At 41.9% G+C, this 23,144-nt stretch overlaps 1 protein-coding gene across 1 annotated transcript in view; it reads left to right on the top strand.

Moving 5' to 3' along the window:
• LOC122535629 (aryl hydrocarbon receptor protein 1) overlaps positions 1-23,144 on the top strand; it is a 163,124-nt gene that overhangs the window by 55,351 nt on the left and 84,629 nt on the right. Inside the window, exon 2 of the mRNA XM_043667331.1 lies at positions 5,545-5,735. Coding sequence (XP_043523266.1) covers positions 5,545-5,735 — 191 coding nt within the window. The remainder of the gene's footprint in view (positions 1-5,544; positions 5,736-23,144) is intronic.

The raw sequence follows: 23,144 nt of genomic DNA, 5'->3' as shown, positions 1-23,144 counted from the left end.
AGACACCACCCCCATCCCCGTTCGCCGTCCAACCGTGTATATCACCATCCCAGGAAGCAGGCTAGCATCCCTCGCGCGGCGGGTGCCTCCATTGCTGTCCCATACTGTCTGGCCACCCCGGAACTTCACTGGTAGAGCGTTCTCTACCCTCGAAAATCCATAGTGGACCCACCCTTGGCGCCTGCGCCGTCTCTCCCCGTTCCATTCGAACGATCAACCCCCTTTTCTACCTGCTCTTGGCCTGGCCTCTCTCTCTCTCTCTCTTTCTCTCTCTCTGCTCTTTGCTCTTTGCGGAGGACGTGAACGAAGCAACCGAGCTTTGATGCGACGAGCCATTAAATGGCCAAGAGAAAGGGACAGAAATAAGAGATACGCAGACATTGTTGGGTCGAATAAAGGGTGGATGCATCGCTGGGTTACGGAGATTTATCGGAGTTGGGGCGAAAATGGCGAACTTTTGGCGAAACGGTCTCTTCCTTGGCGATCAGACGATGCTCCAAATTGGTCTTTTTCTTTCGAGTTGAGAGGCTTGGGCTATATTATAATTTAGTTTAGCTGTGGACTTTGGGGGTGAAGAATTTCTGAAATTTGAAGTTACCTTCGAACGATTCGTGTGATTCACGAAATATTTTCAGTATGTTTAAAAATTGGAAAATTTTTTAAATTGCGCGCATTAGATATGTTTAAAGATCATTCTTCTTACGCTTCTCTGACTAAACAGTTCCCTAATTCCAATCACCACTGGAGATAAGGCTAGAGTAGCCTCGAACACTGCGTTCACTTGACCACGTTTCCCGTTTGCGTCGATTTCGAGGGCACGTGGAGCATTTGCCGAAAAGTGACCACAGTTCGGGGTTAGAGTAATCCAAAGGGAGATTCGTAGGGTTGATGGATTCGAGGATAGCGTGTTGGCCCCGTCAGATCGCGCCACTTTTGATTCGCGTTATTTAATTCTAATCAAACCTGGGTCTCGTTTCTATTTGTCCTTCCCCCTCACCTTCTCCCGAACCAAGCAACGCAACACAGAAGTTCCCACAGAAATTTCTTTCCTTTTCAAAGTGATGATTTTCTCCACTACTTCGAGAAAATCCTCAGAAGCTACTCAGAATCGTGGTTCCCCGAACGTAACGTTCGAAGGTTCCTCTCCAGGGAAACGCGATCGAAAGCAAGGCTGCCAGCGAGGAGAGGGATGGAAAATTGCTATAGAGCCTTAGGGTAACGATCGCGATAACGCAGCCGGCCATTAAACAGCGGCTTGAAGTATGCGCGCACATTTCGAGTGCGTAACCGTGTTACGGTTCGTAGAGTCGACACGCATCTACGCAATCGGTTAGGTTCGGCTGGCGAGAGGGTTGTTCGAAAAAAATCGAATTACTTGTCGCTTTATCACCCGGTGAAATATGAATATTCTCTAGATTCGTTTGCGTTCGTAAAATCACTTCGATGGACTTTGACGGTTTGCACAAGCATTGAAAGCAGTAATAACGTTTGTTTGTTTAATAATATTTAATCAATGATAAAATCAATTCTTTGCCGGAAACATCCTCTCGTCATTGAAAGACGTTTCGACCAGGTTTTAGCAGAACGTCGTTAGTCTTAACGATTGCAATTAGTGTCATCAAAATTGCACGTAGTCGTTCGCGATTGTAACCTTGGCGAGTTCCTTGAATGCGCGCGTCGCGTCAGGTAGCTTTAGGTTTGCCTGAAAAATTTCGTTTCTTCAATAAATCAATCCAGAAATAATTCAATTTCGGCGAAATTGAATAAAAATATAGTGATTTCTGTAACATTTGGCGCTACGTGAAATCATTCTTTTTCTTTCGATTACATTGCTAGAAACGTGAATTCACTCGAAAGTTTTATGTATTTTCGCACCTTTACATTCCTTTACAATCCAGTTTAGTTTCAAAAAAAAAACTAACGCTAACAGTTTTCATTCGATAGAATCTCGGATATATTCGATACACGTCGTAATACGAGCAGTTGACGATTGGATCGGCATGTCACGATGACGGAATGCATAACGAACGAAACGAGAGGCAAAAATGAGAAAAATAAATTATAGATTTCGCGAAACAATGTCGCAGACGGAACCGATGAATGTGACACGCGTTTACGTAACCGACTTTTGTTCTGCCGTACCGTGGGAAGAAAGCAAATCGTGAACCGTGCAATTTGCGCGGCAGAAAACAACATTTTCATTGCGTCCTGAAACTGCAAATTCGCCGGAGGACGAAACCGATGTGACAATGAACGTAATTGTCCTTCATTCGTCTCTCGTTCTGACCACTTTGCAATTTATCTACGATTCGTTCGCGAATTTATCGATAAATTTATCACGGTGATAAAATTCGTTAATTTTTACGATTGGTGAGATTTGTTAAACTCGTTGGTCTTGAACGACATTTTATTACGCGTATCCGAATGAACATTTTCCCCCAGAAATAGTTTTCGAACGACGGACGAAAGTTAGCGCGAAATTTGTTTCGTTTGCAACGATTAACCATCCCCGGTTAATCAGCTTATTCGTAACTCCCGTAGGTAAAGGCTGCCATTAAAATTGAATTATAGTCGCCAAGCTGCTGGTCGTTACTAAATTTGGACCACAGCGGTTCTCACAACGGTTAGCCACCATCTGGCGATTATTTTAATTACGTTTACCACAACAGCCGACTATCAAGGTACGTACACAGTTCGTAATTCTCCCGGCAATTAGTAAGCCCCGTAGATCGTTACTTTATTTCTTGCCGGTCAGTTCATGCGTGAAGGATTCCACGAAGCTGCGCCGCAATTTGCAAGTCTTTCCCTCCTGATTTCAGACCATTAGAGAGACTCAATGTTATCAACTTTCGCCTTTTTACTTTCGGCTCGGCAGATCGGAATTCCCTCTGAAGATTCAAGTTTGTGAGGTTTGCTCTTTACTGGGTCAACTGGAGAATTAAATTTCTGCTAGGAATTTAAGTTCTTTGGAATTTTGTTCTCGCGTGTAGCGTTAGTGACAAAAAAAAAAAAAAAAAAAAAAATTAGAGAAAAATGTGACTAGAGAAGATAAGGGGAAAGAAATAGTGAATGAAGGAGGGAAAAGGCAACGTCCACGTGGCACTCCTTTCCTCTCCTGTCCTCGTCCCAATAATTAACCGTGTTTTGCACGCCGGGGAACGCGCGATCAGCCAACGAAAGAACAAAAGGCCGGCCTTTGGGCCCTGATGGTATCTGAATGAGACTATTCCTCCGAGGACCTCCGTCCGTTCCTCGTCCCGGATAATGGATTCGGTGTCATCTAATAATTAATAGAGTTCTTCTCTCGGTGCTGCCGCGCGAACTCTCGCAGGCATCGGCCGCCTCCTACATGGACGGCAATCTCATTCATCACGCTTTCTAACCCCTAAGCATTTTAATTAAGGCCATCGCCGTTTTTCCCTCCGTCGTTCTTGCCCCCTTTGCTTCTTTCTTCGCCATCGTTGCCCCCTTTCCTCCCGAGCGGATGCGTTTTGCCTGCGATTCGCGCGTTACCTTAGAGAGGAAGCTCGCACTTTTCGATGGACTTGGACACGACAAAATCTATCACTGAGTTTATCGTTGTTGAAGCGCGTAGAGCAGTGTGACTTTATAATAATTAATGAGGTAATAATTACTTAGGAATAACAATTTTACTTAGCGGACTTTTATTGCAAAGATGAACGTTGACAATATTAATTCGAGCTGCTTATATAAATAATACATACACATACACGTATATCACATACATACTAGTTGTACAGTCAAACGATACGAGATGTCGCGATTATAATAGATCTATAAGATAGATCTAACAATTGTTCATTGTTTAGAGTTTAGAGTGTTTTAGTGTTAAGGAAATTTATGATTTGTAGCTGAAGTTTAACATTTAAGATAGTTTGAATATCATATTAGTATATACAAGTATATGTAGAATTTGCAAAGACATCCTTAAGCCGCAGAACAAGAGGATTGTGTATAATAAATAAATAAATAATGCAGTATCGTCGTTTTACTAGAAAAATTTCGCTGAGAATTGAGGAAAAATTAATGTTTTTAAAAATTGGTTTAGTCGATATTTAAATTTACTCTATTATAAATTTATTATTTTGTGCGTGTATGATATTTGTAATTGAATTTGTAGATTATAACAAATTATAATATTTGTACAAATATTCGCAGTCTGATTATTACTAAGAAAATCATAGGCGGTGCCATGTCTTTGATGGGGATTCTGCACTCAGCCGTGCGGCATGGGGTCCCAGTTCCACGGTAAACGGTTCAATTAAACAAATAATTTGTACTCGATTCGTAACGCTCGATTTTGCATACGTGTCTGGTCATTGGCGTCGAGGTTTGTTTCTTCTTCTCAAGCGAAATGCACGCTCTTCCATTTAAGAAGGTGAATTAGAAAATAATATTTGTAAATGTAATGCAGAAAATTTTTATTGTAATTACATCGTCGTGTCTCGGACATGCATTCTACTTTAAACGTATCATGCATTATAATAGAGTGATTCACGGAACTTGCACACCCGAATGAAAAATCTCCGTCTAATGAAAAATTGTTCAACACGAAAGTTGTATGGTTTTAAGAGAAGCAAAGTATGACGTATCAACTTTTTGAAATTCCCAAAATGCATGAATTCAGAAACATTCACGTATCCTTTGATCTGGATCAATCAGCAAGATATTTTTGCAGAAGAAGGTACATGTCCGTGGTTACGCCGTTGGAGAACTCAGGCCACCGCATGGTAGTCAGCTTCCACTTGTCATAATCGTCGAACAATTTATGCATCTTATACTCGGCTATGCACGGACAAACCCGACGAAAGAGAAAGAGAGGAAAGCAGGAAAGGATACGCGCAGACGGAACGAAAGGGAAACGAGAGAAAGAAATTGGCAGTGAGCGCAGATGGAAGAAGTACTTTGTAATAACTATACTTATCCCGGAGAATTCCGGGACTGTTGAGTGGGCATATCGGTCCGCTGGCTTTCCTCTCGTGTCAATCAACCTTCGGATAGTGGTCGCCTTTAATTATCAAGATCCTTCGCTCGTAGGCCGCCTGTTGTTCGAATCTCGAAGGTGGCCGAAGGAATTTCTGCATCCAGTCGAACGCGAACACCGCAGGCAACGCGATTATCTCCTCTTGCCCTGGCTAATTAAATCGACGTCACTTTTTCTCTTTTCTTTCCCCCTTTCCTTTTCTATCGTGGAAATCTTCGATGACGTGTCCTTCAATGATACTTCAGCAATCGTTTTCTATTTCGCGTGACTTGTACCAGGACGTGTCTTTTTAAAAATCTGATGCGAAATTGTTGGAAGGAATTCAGCCATTTTCTATTATTAGTTCGACCATCGATACGATACATTTTTTTTTTTTTCTATTTTATATCAGTGATTTCGACTTTTAGAATATTTCGTTCGCATAGCTGATTGAAGAAGATGGAGAAGATCTTCGATAAAAATAAATATAAATGAATTTGGTAAAAATCGATCAGTTTTGATAAACTCTGCCAACATAACTCTGTCTCTTTCCGTTGCAGTTTGAAACCACCGCAAAAGGACGGGGTGACCAAGTCGAATCCGAGCAAGCGGCATCGCGAGCGATTGAACGCCGAATTGGACACGCTGGCGTCGTTACTCCCATTCGAGCAGAACATTCTCAGCAAGCTGGACCGGCTCAGCATCCTCCGACTCAGCGTCAGCTATCTTCGAACGAAGAGCTACTTTCAAGGTAACTGTCTCTCCAGATCCATCAATCCGCGTCAATCCTCCCGCATAAATCTCAATTTCACTCATGAATATGATAAACCGTCCCCAACGGGGAGGAACGAAAATTCCATTAAGACGATCAAGATGTTGATACTTGGACTATTAATTAACGCGAGGAAATCGCGGATCTCGCGAAGCAAGATGGCGAACGAATAAATAGATTTCTCTATATCTCTCTAGCTGCTCTCTCGCTTAACATCGTTGCTCATCCAGGAGCATTAGCATCCTATTCGCGGTATACGGCCATAGCGAGCACGCGATGCTGTCGTTACCCTGTCTCCGAGGGGAACAATAAGATTCAAAAACAATGGCCGCTGTTCTTCCGCGATCCTTGCAATTCGTCTGTTCTCCGTCGAACTTCTGCGTTTCCTCGGCAACCATTGTGCGATCCACGGCCGGCTATTGTTGGATCCACGTCGCATTGTGCAAACCTTGCGCGGGGAAAGTGGTCGACGATACGCATGCAAACGCGTATGCGTTCGCGTACGTTTTCTTTGCTTTTCGATTTCGGCGGATATCTTTCGGATATCCCTTCGTGTTAACGTCACGTCTGGATTTTTGCGGGTTTTTATTTTTTTTTTTTTTTTTTTTGTACGTTTCTAACGAACTTGAAATGTGCGGCGAGGGTGCGCACGAATTTTTAACAACGATCGAAATTTCTTTGATCATCGATAATCGGTCGTCGACGATCCGAATCATTGATATTGAGATTTATTGAGATATTAATTCTTATGTTATAACATTTTTAATTTGACTCCAGCTGAATTAATTATAGCACTTGATATAAAATTAGAGATTTTTTAAGTATCTATTTTAGTATCTTTTAAGTATCTATTTTTATCTGAATTAATTATAGCACTTGATATAGAATTAGAGATTTTTTTAAGTATCTATTTTTTTTTTAAATAATAAAAAAAAAAGGTACTTATGTTAATCTCTTGTCGAAGGGATTCGGCACGTTGCTTTTCAATTGAAATTCAAATTTAAATTCTTCAAATTGAAATTGTAAATTGTTCAATAAATGTAAATTATAAATAACGCTTCAACGTTTTACATCTAGAACAATGTTACAATCGCGATAGATAACACTTGCCTGAAAATTGCAAAATTCTAAGACACAAGGAGTCAATTAAACTTCTTTGCTGAGAAACTACAAATTTACGCGTTTGGGAGAATAAATATTTCAACGAGACGAAGTGCGATCGACGTGAATCGTTCGTTGGCAATAAATCGTGGAAAAAGTTACGAAGGAGGGGGGAAAGATCGAAATCACGTTAAACGTGGTTAAACGTCAACGAGAATTCCCATATCGATTCCTGAACCGAACTCTGTCGCGGGACAGACGAAAAACGAGTCGAGCTGGGGAACGAGCGGTTCTCTGTAGAACGTAGGGCGAGCTTTGCCAATCAATATGCCTGAAAATTCGTCGTAAAAAGATAAGCCCCGGTTATTACGAGAAACTCGCGGCGCTCATTTGCCCGAAGGTTGTAATTTCTGCACAAAGAAGAGTTTATAATCCGTTCGTGACGCGGAATCGTAACATTGCTCAACCCATTTGCATTGCTTATTCATAATTAGTCAAGATATCCGCGCAGCTATGACATTTTTAAATTTTAGGTCAGCTTAAAGTTACCGTTCCTGTTATATAACGATACGCTCTGCTCAGTGATCGAATCACGTCGATGATTTTCGTTGGAATTCAATTGACTTCGTCTGGTACGGTGATTCGGTCTCGTTCCTTCTCGTTTCGATTTTACCTTCCCTACCGATTCCGTTCAATTGAACGACAGAAATAAATTAATTCGCGCCAACGTGACCCAATTTTTCTGTCTCTCTCTCTTTTTTTTTTTTTTTGAATCCGTGGTTCCCAATTGCGTGACTGTTTAAGATTACAGTGTTCAAGGTTATTTTACTTATCGGCATTTGTTAAAAAAAGAAAAAAAAAATAGTGGACATTTAAAGCAAGGGCGCTTGTCGGAGATAGAAGGGGAAATTACAACTTGTAGATTGGAGAAAAATTGCCATCAGCGTTTAGATGCGAAACCGTGGAGCACGAGCAAGAGATATGCCCAAGTTATAGATCATTAGGATTAAACTGTTGAGTTTAGAAGAAAGAATTTACGATCGACGATGTTTTATTTTTAGTAAATGAGAAGAAATTTGAAAACGGCAGTTTCAGTAAATTGAAAATAATATAATTCGATACCTCAGTGGGTGATAATTTTAAGAAACAGCAATTGCTCTCTTAAGAACCAATTTATTAGAATGCAAGAAGCTGTCATCTTCAACTTGGAAGAATTTCTAAAGGGAGAAATGGAGACTCTGATGAACGCGCGAAGTCATACTAGAAATTCCTCAATCTTCCTCGCAAAAGATTACGTGACGATCTCGCCCGTATAAATTTCTTTAGATCGTGAATGATGATGGAAGAAACGTAACTACACAATCGACGTGCTTGTATTCCTGCATGAAAGATTCTCAAATTATCTTTCGACAGATTTTCATTGAAAACACGCCTGTCGAAGAAAGATAGGAAAGAAGAAGAAAGGGGCCAAAAGCAGTTATGCAACTGCATCGGGTGGCGGCAGGAGCGCGGCTTCCTGCGCCGCGGGTGTGCAATCTCATCTGCAATCGCAATCAGGTGGGGGCCAATCGAAGAATCGCCGCGGAATAATGGGTAGACGTTCCTCTTTCTTCCCGTCCATTATCTTTCTACCCCGGTCTCTGGAGGAGTCGCGAGGAAGGCAACTCCAATCTCTCACGACGAACGTGCGCGCGGCCTCTAAGTGTGCCCACACGAAACCTTCGTAATGCGGCTTCTACACTTTTATCGATTTAACGCCGCTAAGTACTGCGAACCTGGCCACGGACGATCGCTCCCCTCTTCGACCTTCTCTCTCTCTCTCTTACACCGCTTGTCTTGAAACGCTTTCTCCTTGTCGTTTCTTCGATTCCTCTCCTTCGCTTGAAATTTGTGAGGAAAGGATCGTCGTTTCGATCGATTTATCTCCGTTTGTCATTTGGAATTTTTGCTCCTCGGATCGATCGATCCTGCTAAGTTACACAGCATTCGGCGAAAAGAACATCGAAGAACAGTTTCTGTTATTTCTCCCTGCGTACAAATCTCCCTTAAACAAATCCTTCTACGAAAAGTCGCTTTCTACTTTCAACTTTGATTCGTTCGTTCCTCGATCTTACCCAATTCGAGTCTCGGATCCTGTTCGCGGTGGCTAGTAAGTAAGGCGAGGTAGAAGAGAGGACGAAAGGACGCGTGGGTCGCGGCTTTCGTATGCAAGGTAATGGACACGAATCCGGATCGCGGGGCGCGCGCGCGCGCGCGCGAGACCGGGAATGCGAATGCGGCTGCGAGGAAGATCGGAGGAACGTGGAATGCGAACGCGCGAGAAGAACACGCGGCCACTCGCGACGACGGTTCATGCTATGCTATGCTATGCTACGCTGTGTGTGCTGTGTGCTGTGCGCTGTGTGTCGGGGGACCCGTCGAACAGAGCGAGAGAACCACGTTCCCGATATCGCGGATCTCGCAGTATATCACCTGCGGGCCACAAGAGGTTGGCCGGCCTCTACTTAGCGCTCTTGTTGCTACCGGGGCCAGCGATCCTGAGAGCGAAGCCACGGCCCAGCCCCGGGGCATTGTTCACACCGTTTTAATAGGTATTCATTGTCGGACCTCAGATCTTTTCCGAAGACTCCCGGGAGAGTGTCGCCCGATGCCCCGATACCTGGGAGTTCTTGCGCATTACCAGCTCCTCACCTGGCTCTCCTTACCTCTCAACCCCTCCAACCCTCCATCGCCCCTCCCCCCTCTTCCCCTACTCTTGTTGCTAGTGGAGTTAAGCTCCCAAGTTTCTTCGGGTTTGTTGTTGTGCGCGCGGCGGGTTCGCTAATTGCGAAAAATGCGTGCCCTCGTCTAATAAGGGAAGCTCGGGATATGGGTCTTCGTCGAAGATTTCGATCAAGCTGGATGGGCTGGTGGTTTCTCGGTGTGTGGAACGGGCGCAGTTACGATTTTAATCGCGGATGGTCGATCACCTGCGGCGAGAAAAGATGGAATTCGATGTTTCGGGAGGATCGTTGGCAACCCGGCAAGTTGAAGACAAAAATGTACAGTGTTCGTTTCTCGTAACTGCGACTTTGATGGATCTGCGACGAGATTTAAGTAGATCGATAAGAAGTACCGCGAGGGATTAAGGGTGAAGTTTAATGTTGTTCGAAGGAAGTTGGGAAGGGAGAGGATGTTGACTGAGGGAAGAAGTTCGAGGGACACGCAACTCGATAATAATTATAATTATAAATAGATCGATCACAAACATCAGAGATAGCTTCCCATTGAGAAATATATTTACAATGCAATTTCTCTCAATATCCAAAAACCGTTCTCTCAGAACAGAATGATGCGAAGGAAGAAATATCACAACGAAATATTGTAAAAATATCAAGTAGAAACAAAATATCATGTAGAAACAAAAATGCTTCGAATGGAGAAGATCGGTCAATCAGAGAGATGGCGTCGAATGGGGAGCAGAGGAGAGAAATAAAAAAGAAACGGGGAAACGTAACACGAGGACTGCCGGCAATAAGATCGACGGGGAGGAGGTTAATTACCGAGACTCGTCGCTTTGGACCTTTTATGGGGGTCTACGGAGAACGGCGAAACGCGCGAGAAGGAACGGTAAGCGTTAGTAAAAAAGCGAAAGAGGCGCAACCCCCACGATCCGCTATCTGAATCTCCTGCAACGTTCGCCACCTTCTCCTTTTCTTCTTCTTCTGCTTCTTCTCTTCCCTTCGTCGTATTTTTCTTCTTCTTCTTCTCCTTCTCCTTCTTCTTCTTCTTCTTCTTCTTCTTCTTCTTTGTCGTCGTATTCTTATTATTTTTACTAGCTAACCGGAGGCGAGGACGCACCACGTGCCCCGTTTGAAAAATCAGCGCGTTTACCAAGAGGCTAATTAATTTACATAGTGGGCCGGTTCTCCTTTTTCCTTTCGTAGACTTTCTGGAATTGGAACTGTGGGAAATGGACGATGCTGCTCTCGATTTCTTGGGAATCTCGTCTTGCAGCTTCGTTGGCGGAAGTAATTCTCAAAGAAAATTTTGTGAAACAGTACGATGTGAATACACACCGGCCAATAGACAAATAATTGTATACACAAAATTTACAAGATCTACGCGAAATATGCAAAATCTACGCAAAATGGGGTAGAAGAATTTTACTGGGCGCTCGCGGTTATCAAAAGTGTTAATAGAGCAAATTGAAAGTAGGAGGGAAAAAGAAGCGTCTGTTGTCTTAGGCGGGAATTCTTTTTGATCGATGCTTCTAAGCAGCATGGCAAAGCGTCGCGTTCAACAGTGCAAAGAATTCATTACTTTCCCGCTAACGTCGCGTCGTTACTCCACGTGTGCCAGAGGTTTTGATTAAGGTGTCGGAGGGTGACGAATTGTATAATGAGGATTTGATGCCCTCGCGCCGGTAAGTAATTAGTCCACGGAGATTATTAATGCCTTGAACTAACAATTTCATCAAGGGATTCACCATATTCCCGCTCGGACGCAATTTCGTTTCTCTCCTCTTTGTCTATCTGTCACACGCAGGATCAAATCCCGATTATTCTAGCTGGCAAGTCCCGTGCCCTTAAACTACGCCTCTCTTCCCTCCTTCACGTTCGCTCTGTGCGTCATTGTGTAATTGTTCAAAGGGAAAATGATTAAAATTAAGAAGGTCCGTAGAACATTAACGTTTCTCAACGTTGGCCGAGTCTCAGCAGATTTTAATGTTGGAAATCAGACTTATTTCCACTCAATCTTTTTTTTGTTAAATTCCTTTCTTCGAGATAACAGTAGAAGAATAAAAATATATAAAATATCTAAAATATCTAGCTGTCAATTCTCTTCACTTAAAGTTTCTACTTTTTAAAATTATATTCATGAAAATAATCATAATGGTGAATATAATTGTAGCAAGCGTTAAGTCTGTTGGAATAATTTCTCTGAATTTCCAACGAAACTCGAGGGCGTTCACGAACAATTTAGAGCTGTAGATTAGATTTTTAGAAACGAGGTGGTTCGAATCGATTTGAACCAATAACATTTCCTCGTGTTTCCACGGGGAGCAGCTTGTATCGCGGTGTACACCCCGTCAATGTGACTCGTAAACGCGTAGCATGAACGTTGATGAAGAGATACAGATCGGGAACAGTTACCTTCTCGTCATTACGACTCATTTACATTTTTCATTTCGATCTGACACCTGGCGGAGGAAGGAACAGCGGAAGAACCACTGCGTGACGGGAGAAAGGAGGGTGGGGAATTTAGGAAACGCTGGAGAAGACACTGGCTCAAAGGCAAATGAAGAGGACAGAGAAAACGAAGAAAGAGGGCAAAAGGAATAGGAATAAAGGAGCGACAAGAGCAGAAGAGGAAAGCGGCCTGGAATTCTTAAGGCGCACGATACGAGAGATTTAGAAACAGAAATTGAAAATTTTAAATCCAAGAGCGATAAAACACGCGTGTAAATGAAGGGATCATGAAACATGAAGAGAGAAACAAACGTGATAGATAGAAAATTTTAAACACAGGATTCGTATAATAGGGATGATAGGGGGAAATTAAATAAAAAAGAGAGGACACGAGAAGAAGGCAGAAGCAGCAGACGAGCCATTTAATTACAAACGATTCAGAGATACAAGTGAAGAATTAATCAGCCAAGGGTAAAAAGAACACGAGACAGGAAACGAAGGAAAAAGGTAAAGGGAGAGAACAATGTTAATAAAGGGTAACGAACGTGCCGGATAAAAAGCAAACGAAGCTTCAGTATCGATGTAACGAAAATTAGTGGGATAAGGAACAGAAATACCTAAGCAAGACGAACAGCGTGGATCGTGGTGGAAGAGAGAGAGAGAGAGAGAGAGAGAGAGAGAGAGAAATCAACAGAACGGATCTCTGAAAGTCGGCACACTGGAGAACCGGAAACGGCAGCCGGATTATGAAAGATTGTAAATCGATTAAATTCGTCGGCGCAACCGCGCTACCGAGCAGTTCGCAATTATTTAATTTCGCCGATTATCTTCGCCCGAGTTCATTTTTCATGCCATTATCGCGATGCGCGGCACCCATGTGCCTTTTATGATTTCCCATCTCCGCGTGCGAGCGAGCCGTCATTGCTAGTGAAGTCATCAGCCCGAGGGCCGACGATTGAGCGCGCGCTCTTGCTCTTTGAAAAGTGATTTTCTTTCCGCCTGTCGCCAGGGGCTTCGTATCTCATCCCTTGCGGCCACGCGACAAATGATTTTTTTTTTTTTTATTTATTTATTGAGAGTCCAAGAGAATGTAATTTCTCCTGTTTATTGGTCTCTTTCTGTCAGATATTGTGACTGATGATTGGAGTTCTACAGATCTCGGATGTAAGAGCGTTTGAAACTATTGCAGGGATGCTTTTATTAGCTACAGTAAAATTTATTTTATTTTTGTTAAACAGGAAGGAATGAGTTAATTGAAATTGTTACAGGAAAGTAGTTTTTGTTATTCTAGGAAATTTGAAATTCTATCTTTGTTGATTTGTAATTTTATTATAGGGGTGATCTTTTTCTTTTTTATTATTATGGGAAATTTTATTTCGTTCTCGTTACTTGGAATAATTCGTCATTTTGGAATTCAATTCACAAAAGTGGATTTTGTTGCAACGAAAATTTTATCTCGTCTTTGTTACCTGAAATAGTTTACTTACCTAATTACGATTTTATAGACTATTGAACATACTTGGGATTAGTCGCTTATTTCTAATAATATTTCTAATTAAAATAAAACGAGTATTTATTAGTCTTTTGTTAGCCCGTTAATGACTAATTGGATAAATGACGATTTATTAAAAGTGAATATTCTGAAAGTGATTGTTAGGAGAAAATATTGCGATACAACAAAAAGGAAAAGAGTGGAGAATTTTATCCCTACTTTATTGTTATTACAATAATTAAGATTCAATTAAAATATTTAATGCTCACAGTAAACTTCAACGGCGAAGGTTATTGAAATTAACAGCCTGGAATACAATTTCGTTACCAGGAATACAGAAAATAAAGTTTACCATTCTTGGACAAATTGACAATTACTAATCAAATCGAATTAAAACTAAACAATCAGAGCAACCGTAAAATCCAAAACAGCGCCTATAGTGAGAACACTAGTTACACCATCAAAATTCACTATCTGCCCAATTTCTGCGTAAAAGCGCTCGTCGGTTGGTCGTTGAGGAGGGACCTTGAACAAAACGTTGGCCGCTCGATTCCCTGAAAATCGTTCGTACGTGTCGTCCGAGTGAAACCTGTCGGGGCCGAATTCGAGCGAAATAACCGGTAGCTAACCAGCTTTCTCTGTCGGTGCCGATGAAGATGACGAGGAAAGGAAAGGTGTTCCAGCGATCGAGAAACAGTCGCGCCGTGGCCCCTGCCACCCCGTATAAGTCGATATTCGCCGCGGTCTAATTGCCGCATTTTTAATAATGACGTTAATGAGCGATAGTTATCGCGTGTCCGGTCGGCAGAAGCGGTCGGCCGCTCGGTGTCGAACCGATTAAAGGCAAATCGGGATGTTGCCCGTCCGAAATGGAGGACCGACTGTCCAGTTTCCCCCCTCCGGCCGATACCGATCGCCACGCGTGCCATTCCTTCCGTGAACCAGACTTCAGGCTCTCCCTATCAGAAAAATGCACACACGGTTCCTCGGCCTCTTGGCCGCGTCATTTCATCGGGAAGGGCTTGATGGCTCGCAGCAGATGTCCCAACGAACGTTTTCTTCTTTTTTCTTTTCTTTTCTTTTTCCTTTTTTTTCTCTCTTTTTTTCTTTTTTTTTTTTTTTCTCCAGCGGTATCTCGATCGGCGGCCGTTTCAGCCGCCGAACGCGACAGATCGTGCAAGTCGTCTCGATGGACACATCGAAGATGTGTACATACATACGTACATACAACAGTCGAACGATCGTCTTCCACTGTGGTTTTAATGAGAGCCTATTTACTCACTATCGGCAGCCCGTTTCTTCAATTTTAATTTACCTGCTTGTTAATGTACAATTCGGGCATACGTGCGCGCGTACTTTGGAATCTAATTGTGAGAAACGTACCGCGTCGATTCGTAGATTAGATACGGTCTGCGATGTTTCAATTACCGTGGCCAATGAAAATTTTGGTTAATTGGACGTAGCAAGATTGTTACAGTTTTGTGCAGTGTTGCATTATTCATGCAACTACGTAGCTACGTCGATAATACAAATTTCACATTCGTCGTCTCGCTCGTTTCACCGTTCCGATAATTTTCTACAAGTTTAACACTTTAATTTTAACATTCATAACATTTTCTTTCGTAGAAAAAATTGTTTTAAATTCTTCGCAAAGAATTTCATACTTCGCGTAAGATCTCGTTAAAGAATTTTATTCTTTGCCATTGTGTGGCGCAATGTCAACGTAGTTGGCAACGATCTGCATCGAGATTTTTTTCCCATTAAGAAACGCAACGATCGCGATCCAACTGTATCATTTTGATTGTCTTCCATTTTTTTCCCCCTTTTTTCTTTTCCCACTGTTCAGTTACAACGTTATCGTCAACCGATGGTCACGCGAAAGGAAACGGACACGCTGTAACGTATCCGTGTTCTCCAGCGCGGGATAATTCACGCAACTAGAGAGAGAGAGAGAGAGAGAGAGAGAGAGAGAGAGAGAGAGAGAGAGAGAGGGAGAATAGATATGCAACGATTAATCGTTTGGATAATCGAACGTAAGAAGCGTCATTGTTATTCCGTTGCCATACGCGGAGATCCATATCTTCGTACAATGTATTTAGACATGTTTGCGGTAATGAAATATGATGCAAATCGCCGTGCGGATGATTGCATATATGCGGCTATGAATAAATATCGCAGCGAACACGGCGAATGCCTGTTAGATATCGTAGAGAAGAAATTAAACGAGATTAAATCCACTAACCGTCATCCAAGATTGACCAATCGATTTTACGAACATTTATCATGGAAAGGACTCAGTTTGTTTGTTTTTTTTTTTTTTTTTTTTCTTTTAAATGGTTGGAACATCGGGAACAAAAGTGTCAATTTATTTTATCACTCCTTCTTCCAAAGCTTTCTTAGAAATTTTTCACAAATACGTATCTATAGAGGCAACGTATATATTTGTATTACAATTATATTATCATTGTTACATCATATGTACACTACACCACACTACAGCTGAACTTCATTGTAATTTACTCTCATCTACCAAGAAATAAACAAATTTATAAATGTTCCATTCACGCGATATACAACGGTACGCGGAAATGAATCCGAAACGAGTGAAATATGGCGGAAAATGGTTTGGATTTGGATTTAAACGACCATCCAGCTGCTCGTTCCAGTTCGATACACGCTGTACGATGATAGCAGGGTTCCGTTGATAACGAAACACTTTACGAGAGCGGTGCAGATGCTCGGGAGGGAAACCGGAACCCAAGGTGAACGACGAGTTACGGAACATAAACGCGTCGTCGCGTACATCATCGCGGGCGGCTGAACGTCAGCGTGATGTAATCGATCGAAAGTGGTAAGTAGGAAAATCGATTGTCCCGTGGTGATCGGTCCAGCACCTGTTTACTCCGGCCGCAATCAACTCGGATCGATCGAACACCGACGTTAACCGACCACCGATCCGATCACCGATCTGATTAAAAAATTAATAAACGACGACGGCTCAACCAGTGGAAATACCGAGAAAACGGGCCACCGCGCCAGCTGATGCCGTTAATTGCTCGTTAGAGATCATTTTTCACCACGGCAATTAGCGAATGATTGGAGATTATAAGGAATTAGGGCATATTGAATATGATGCGTACACGCTGGCGGGTATTTCGGAGGAATTTTGCGAATTTTTATGTGGAGGAAACTTTTAATAATCGAATTTGATGTGCAATGAATAAATGAAGATGAAGATACGGAGTCTTTTTAGGATATTCGACGTGGATCATGGATCATAAATTGCGTAAATTGTTAATGTAGTATCAATTACGTAGTATAACAATTTCTAGTACAACTTCGTACAGTAAATGCAGTCTCGAGTTTTATGAAAATAAAGAAATGATGAATTTCATTTTGTGAAAATGAATTAATAACTTATGAAAACAAGTGGACAAACGTAAGATGTGGACAAACAAGTGAACATATAAATGAACATAAAATGTAAACAGACAGATTATATAGTAAAATGAAGAATAAACTCAATAAAAAAAAAAGTGTCTTCATCTAGCGAGCGTAGACTAGATTAAATAATCCTCCTAGAAGCCTTTATCATAGCCTGCGGATCTTCCCCTGAAATATTTCCAAAATTCCGCTCCCTCCTGTCGAACCACTCTCAGGATGATTAATCTACTCGGCCTCATGAGTAGGCCCTGATGAAACATCCTCATACAGTCTCAATTATCACAACCTCCAAGAAGAAAATTTCTCATTTGGAATTGTCCCGGGATTGCACCGAGTAGGAAAGTTGCGTTTAAGATTCAGATCAAGTGGGAACTAATCCTAATGGGAAACGAAACCTACTGTTGAAAAACGACTCTCGAGATGATCGATCTTCCCTGAGAGGCGTCCTACAGATGTCGCGACAGATTATCGCAACATCCTCCCGATTCTCGGTAACACCGAGAGTTTTTAATTGCGCTTATCATTTGGAAGAATAATCTAGGGGCCACATGACACCGCATCGTGGCCACGTCGAAACGGGGAATCCATGAAAATTAGCGAGCGATGCTCGTTGGCCGAGACGATGCGCCGGTCCCGGGCGTTGCACGATGATGAACCCCGATAAGAGGCGGCGTAAGGGTGTTATTAGCTGAAAATACGAGGAACACCAGCGGGCATCGGGCAACACTTTTATGAGAGAAAGGGAATCATAATTGCGAGAGTTTAGCCGTAATGTCGGCAATCATTTTAATTAAGAATAAACCCTTCACTCCTCCCTCCTCCGCCTGAGTCTTTGAGTTTCCAGGTCTGGCTTCGGGCTAATTGGTGTGTTTTGTATTTTACTGCGGCGTCTTACGCAATTGGCCTGTCGCGTTTCATGCTGCCGGCGACCGATGATTCCCTGGGTCATCTCTGCTAGACCCCATTCGAACCGATGGGATTATTTCCTTGGAAGAAATCTTGGATTTCTTCGTACCTGTCAGTCGGCCGCGCCTTTCGGGGAAGTCGCTCGTCCGAGGAGTCGAGCGTCTTCTGTGATAACGTTTGTCGAGCCTTCGGTGATTTTATTTTCGGAATGTTTTTCACTCAGAAAGAGCGAGATGTTTACCGAGGTAATGATTATAAGACCCAACGAGGTGAAAATGAGAGGATATCTGTGTCAATGGAAGGAAAATCGTCAATTCGAGAATCAAATATAGATAAGAATTCAAAAAATAGATCGATCTTTTTTTCTAACAACGTTTCCAAGGAAAGTTCATGAAATTGACCTTGTCTTCCAGTGTCACAACGATACGAACGTACTTATAGATTGATACTTATAGAACAATCATGACTTTGAAGGAAATTTCGAGGAATCGAAAAGGGATTGAAAAATATATCGTGCATGAAATGCGATGATCTGTCATACCTTTGCTAGCTAGGTGCCACGTGAAATTCGGTTTATCGCGAGATTTCTGGCAGAATTGTTCGACATCGGCTGGCAAGCTGGTCGATCGTACACGTGATATTGATAACGTTGTCGTTTACGTCGGCCAGGAATGACGCGTAATAACGTCGTAACTCGGAAGAGCGGTCGAAGTGACGTTCGGTCTCGATAGGCCTAAGTAAATTACGCCGCGTTCGACTTTATCACTTCAGGATCTGAGCGTATCGACAAAAAGCTGGCTCGCGTGCGGCAAAAACGAAGGACTCCGCTCGACACCGCCGCGCTGCGTCCTCGTAATCGTACTTTTCCCTCCTGGATTTTTAAGTGTCTCACTCTCCTACCGATTTTTCTCGTCCCAACGTGTACATGTGCTCTGCACGTCCATCATGTATTCTTTCATCGACTGTGGTCCAAGGAACTTCAAAAAAAGGAACATTGCACAGCTTGTGTCGTTTCGAGGATCATGCAGTAATTAAGTCTGTCGAGGTTTTAATTCTAACAATTAGATACCGTACGTTGTGTGTCTACCGATTTGTTGATATGATTTTTGATGACAGTATTTAATAGTAAATCTCTGTCTCTCTCTCTAATAGACCTGTGTTTTAAATTAATTGTGAGTATTTGATCTGTAAAAATGGTTATTCGTAAAGGAGTTTGTGAGATTCCATCTTTAATTAAATAATATTCTCAGTGGGAGAATAGTGCAAGGATTTAAAATGTATGCTACGTGGCCAACATTTGCATAATGACCATATAAGTGTCTGATAACTAGTTCGCCATTGTTTAAAAAAAAAGGAAAACAGAAAAAGTAGCAAGATAGATAACACTGGTGTAGAAGGTCATAATAATTTTCAGACATAATACGTACAGTCTTTAAGAAACTTGAGCTAGATCGAACAACGATATATGTCAAAAAGTTCATTAATATAAAATATTTATCAAGGATCATGAATCTAGCTAATTTTTTCATTTTAATTACCCACTTGCGTACTTCTGACGCAGTACCTACTTCATAAAACAGCTCAATTAATCTAGCTAATTATTCCAGAGCTACTGTTCAATTAGAAACCTAAGATTTGAATATTCTGAAAATGATAGACTTCCGACGATATTTTATAAAATATCATAGACTCCGTTTGTTCAAGGTCACAGATCCAGCTACAATACATTTTTGAACTGCTGTAACTACCCAATTTTTTCACCCGATCGAATCAAACTCGATAAGTCGCTGATAAGTTCCATAGTCGCAACGTCGAGCCAGAAGGCTTAATAACAAGCTGACGGAAGTGCAGAGATGACAAAGCACGAAATCGCGAGTCCTCGGAGCGTGAAGCGATCGACAATCTCCTGGATGATCTTCTCGCCGTATCAGAGAACGAAAATCCAATCTGAAAACCGCAGTTCGCTCCACTCTTTCTTCTCTCTTCTTTAAATTTCTCTTTTTTTTTTTTTTTTAGTTTTCTTTTTTAACGAATCCGTTTTGCCCGTTAGTCGTTAGCATGCGCCGAGAACCAACGCCGGATAGCGATCTTCGCGGGCACGCGTTCACCGACCATGAGAGTTCTGAATATTTTTATATGAAAATCCAGCCGAGGTGAAGCTAGCTAGCGAAATTTTCACGCGCGCGCAACGCGTTTACGTGACGCCGATCGGTGCCGATCTGCGTTGTCCACCGCGTTATTACGATCGTGATCGAAGATCGGAGGGGTTAAAAATTGATTTTTAACTAAGAGCCAACTGGCTTTCGAAGGCTTTGAAGCGGAGAAAAGAGCTTGTTAGAACCTTGACTAGAACCCGACCTTTTCCATTTATTTATAACTCCGTTATAACGTTGCAACGTCGACACTCGTTCGGCGAAAATATTGCAGATAACTCTTTCCCCTTGTGATTTATGGTTCAGCTGCGTTAGATAAAGTATTATCGATGTATCTCGTGTAATTTACAACGTGTTTACCGTGCAGGAGATCGCAAAAAAAATCTGAGGTCCCCTGTAGCAAACTTTGAATCGAATAAGTGTAGAATTTCTTAAGACACTTGAGCTTGAAACTGTTACCAAGCTGTTAGAGATGAATGAATACATTGTCATAGATGGAAATTTGCATTTGTTGAATCACGATCTACAGAGAAAGAGTATCTTGCTTGTAAAATGCAATTAGACCATCACTGAAAAAAACTCAACATCGACCGACGATTCTGATAATTGTCGCAAACGCGACGAACATCAAACGAACTAGACACGTTTCCTTCAGAGTTTCTCAACAATTTTTCAAAACAGGTTCCAGAGTGGCCGTTTAATCATCCAAACACCAGTCGCACGGTTTTCGCGATCGGGCAACGTAATTGAACAATCGCCGTTTCTCAACCTGCCGATTATTACCCGTTGGACGTCGCTAGTTTCATTGATCGAACGATCGAACGATCGAACGATCGAACGAAACCTACGAAACCACCTAACCGCTCTTATCCACCGCGGAGCTGATGTTTTATTAATGCAAAGTCAAGACGTGGTTATCCACGAGGGTATCAATTATTCTTCCTCTAATAATCACCGTCGTTCTAGATCATTCTAATTAAACAATTAGGCGCCAAGTATCCTATTTTTCATATCTGTTTTTTCGACGAGCACGCCTAGCGGCCTAGCATGCGCTGCGAACATTCTCATTAACATATTCAGGAAAAAGAGGTTAGTTGCGCGTAATTACAGAGAGCAATGGAAGAAAAACGAGCAGATTCGCCCGGGAGAATCCCTTTAACAAGAGAACCTGCCATCCGTGGCATCGCGAGCTCATCTCTCTCTCTCTCTCTCAGTCGTCTTTCAGTCGCTCGCTTATGGAAATAAAGCGTTGAACAACGCGAACAGAGATGGATCGAGAAATTGAAAAAAAAGAGAGAGAGAGAGAGGGAGCGTCCTTAATATGGAGGAACTGGTCCAAATAGAGACGAACATTGGGGGTGGTAATGTGCTTCCGTTGCATGGTAAACTTCATTGCGATTATCGTCCAACGAACTGCTCGTTGTCGTGCGTCCTTGTGATCGCTCTCTTTAATTCCTCTTTACGCTGCTCTTCTTTTTTTTTTTTTTTTTTTACGAGCTGGAAGCACGAAGATAGTTCATTCAGAAAGAATGGCTGTTTTCGATGACGACACACGCATCGTTACGTCGGTTGATAGTTCCGTTTCAAACTGCTGATTTGAAAACACACGTGCCGAAGTGAAATCAGACGTAATTGGAATTAATTAATTCAATTTAACCGCACCTTTCACGCAGCTGAAATGTATATTTGTGATGGAGAGAAACGAGATCAATTTACGAGAGATGAAATTTTCGGTTTACATTACATTGTAACGATATATTTCTTTTTTTAATATTTAATCTGAATGGAAATGTGTTCAAGTACTCGAAAGCATTCGAGAACATTGAAATCTGCTGCTTTCGCGAGTTGAGTTTAAATTTTATTTTCCCCGTGTAATTTAAACAAAGAAAGTAGCATTTTTATACCTCAGGGATTTCAATGTTCTTAAATGCCTCGAAGTTTGATTGAACACTTTTCGCCAGCAGTAGTGACAGAATGGGATATAACCAGTCTGTTAAAATGAAACAAATTAACATGACACTGTTCTTTTTATTTTATACTGTTTGTTCATTTGTAACATCGTTATATCGTTATCAGTAATTTCATTATCAACTGCGTTTGAATTTTGACAAACAGATGCTCATCAGTCTCACCGATCGTAAAAGAGAATCGTAACCGAGAAAAATCATCGATTAAGAAACGAAACGTAACACTGGCGATAGTTTCAAGCTCCTCGTCCGATTTCTAATCGTCGGTTGTCCCATTACGGCGGATAAAATGGCGAAAGAAGAGCTTGAGGATCAAAGCAAGCGCGTTGTATGGCTCGATCTTAACAGAGTAATCGATCCATTGATGATTTCCTCGGACGTTATTCCCGTCGACCAATCGCCAGTTGGAAAATAAACGAAACTCGTTAACCGGCGGAGCGCATAAAACACAAACGCGTCCGCGCTCGAATTTCTTTGCGCCCGGCGAGTCGCTTATGGCAGAGATTACGTTGCGAACGTGTTTCGCAATACTATACGTATTAATTACGAGGTAATTGCTGGCAGTTGGTAATTACCACGGCCGTATTCAGTGGTAAACACCAGGCCAGGTTTTACGGGGCTGCTTACAAGTCGCGTTTCGCGTGTCGCGTTCGAGAAAAACAGAAACAGTAATAGCTTTCCTTTTTATGCGTTTAACAAATCGATCGTCGTAAACAGATACGGCGTTAGGCGAGGATTAGGCTTTTCTAACACAAGCAGAAACTTGGAAAATTAATCGACATCGAAGTGAGAAAAGTTTCTGCACTTTAATAATTTGTCGGACCAAGTTTTAATTTTTGGCAGAAAAAAAAAAAAAATACGAGATGATTTGGATGAGAAGAAGAAAAATTTACTGGCGATAAATGTCCTTAAATTTTAATAATTTCGTTACAGAGGTAGATAAAAGTTCATAAAATTTTACCAAATGAAATTTTAAATTGAAAGAATCCCGTGAAAATTGTTCTTAAAGTGAACGAATTACGGCGAAATGAATGTCTCCAAATTTTAATAATTTCATTGCAGGCTTACAGAATTCGCTAGACGAGACATTAGTTGAAAGAGAATCTGCTAGAAATCATTTCTTAACGAGCGACGAACGCCAACCGAATTCTAAT

This window comes from Frieseomelitta varia, unplaced genomic scaffold (genome assembly GCF_011392965.1).
Source record: "Frieseomelitta varia isolate USP_RPSP 00005682 unplaced genomic scaffold, Fvar_1.2 scaffold_749, whole genome shotgun sequence".
NCBI classification, from domain to species: Eukaryota; Metazoa; Arthropoda; class Insecta; order Hymenoptera; family Apidae; genus Frieseomelitta; species Frieseomelitta varia.
This window is presented reverse-complemented; position numbering and strand designations above follow the sequence as displayed.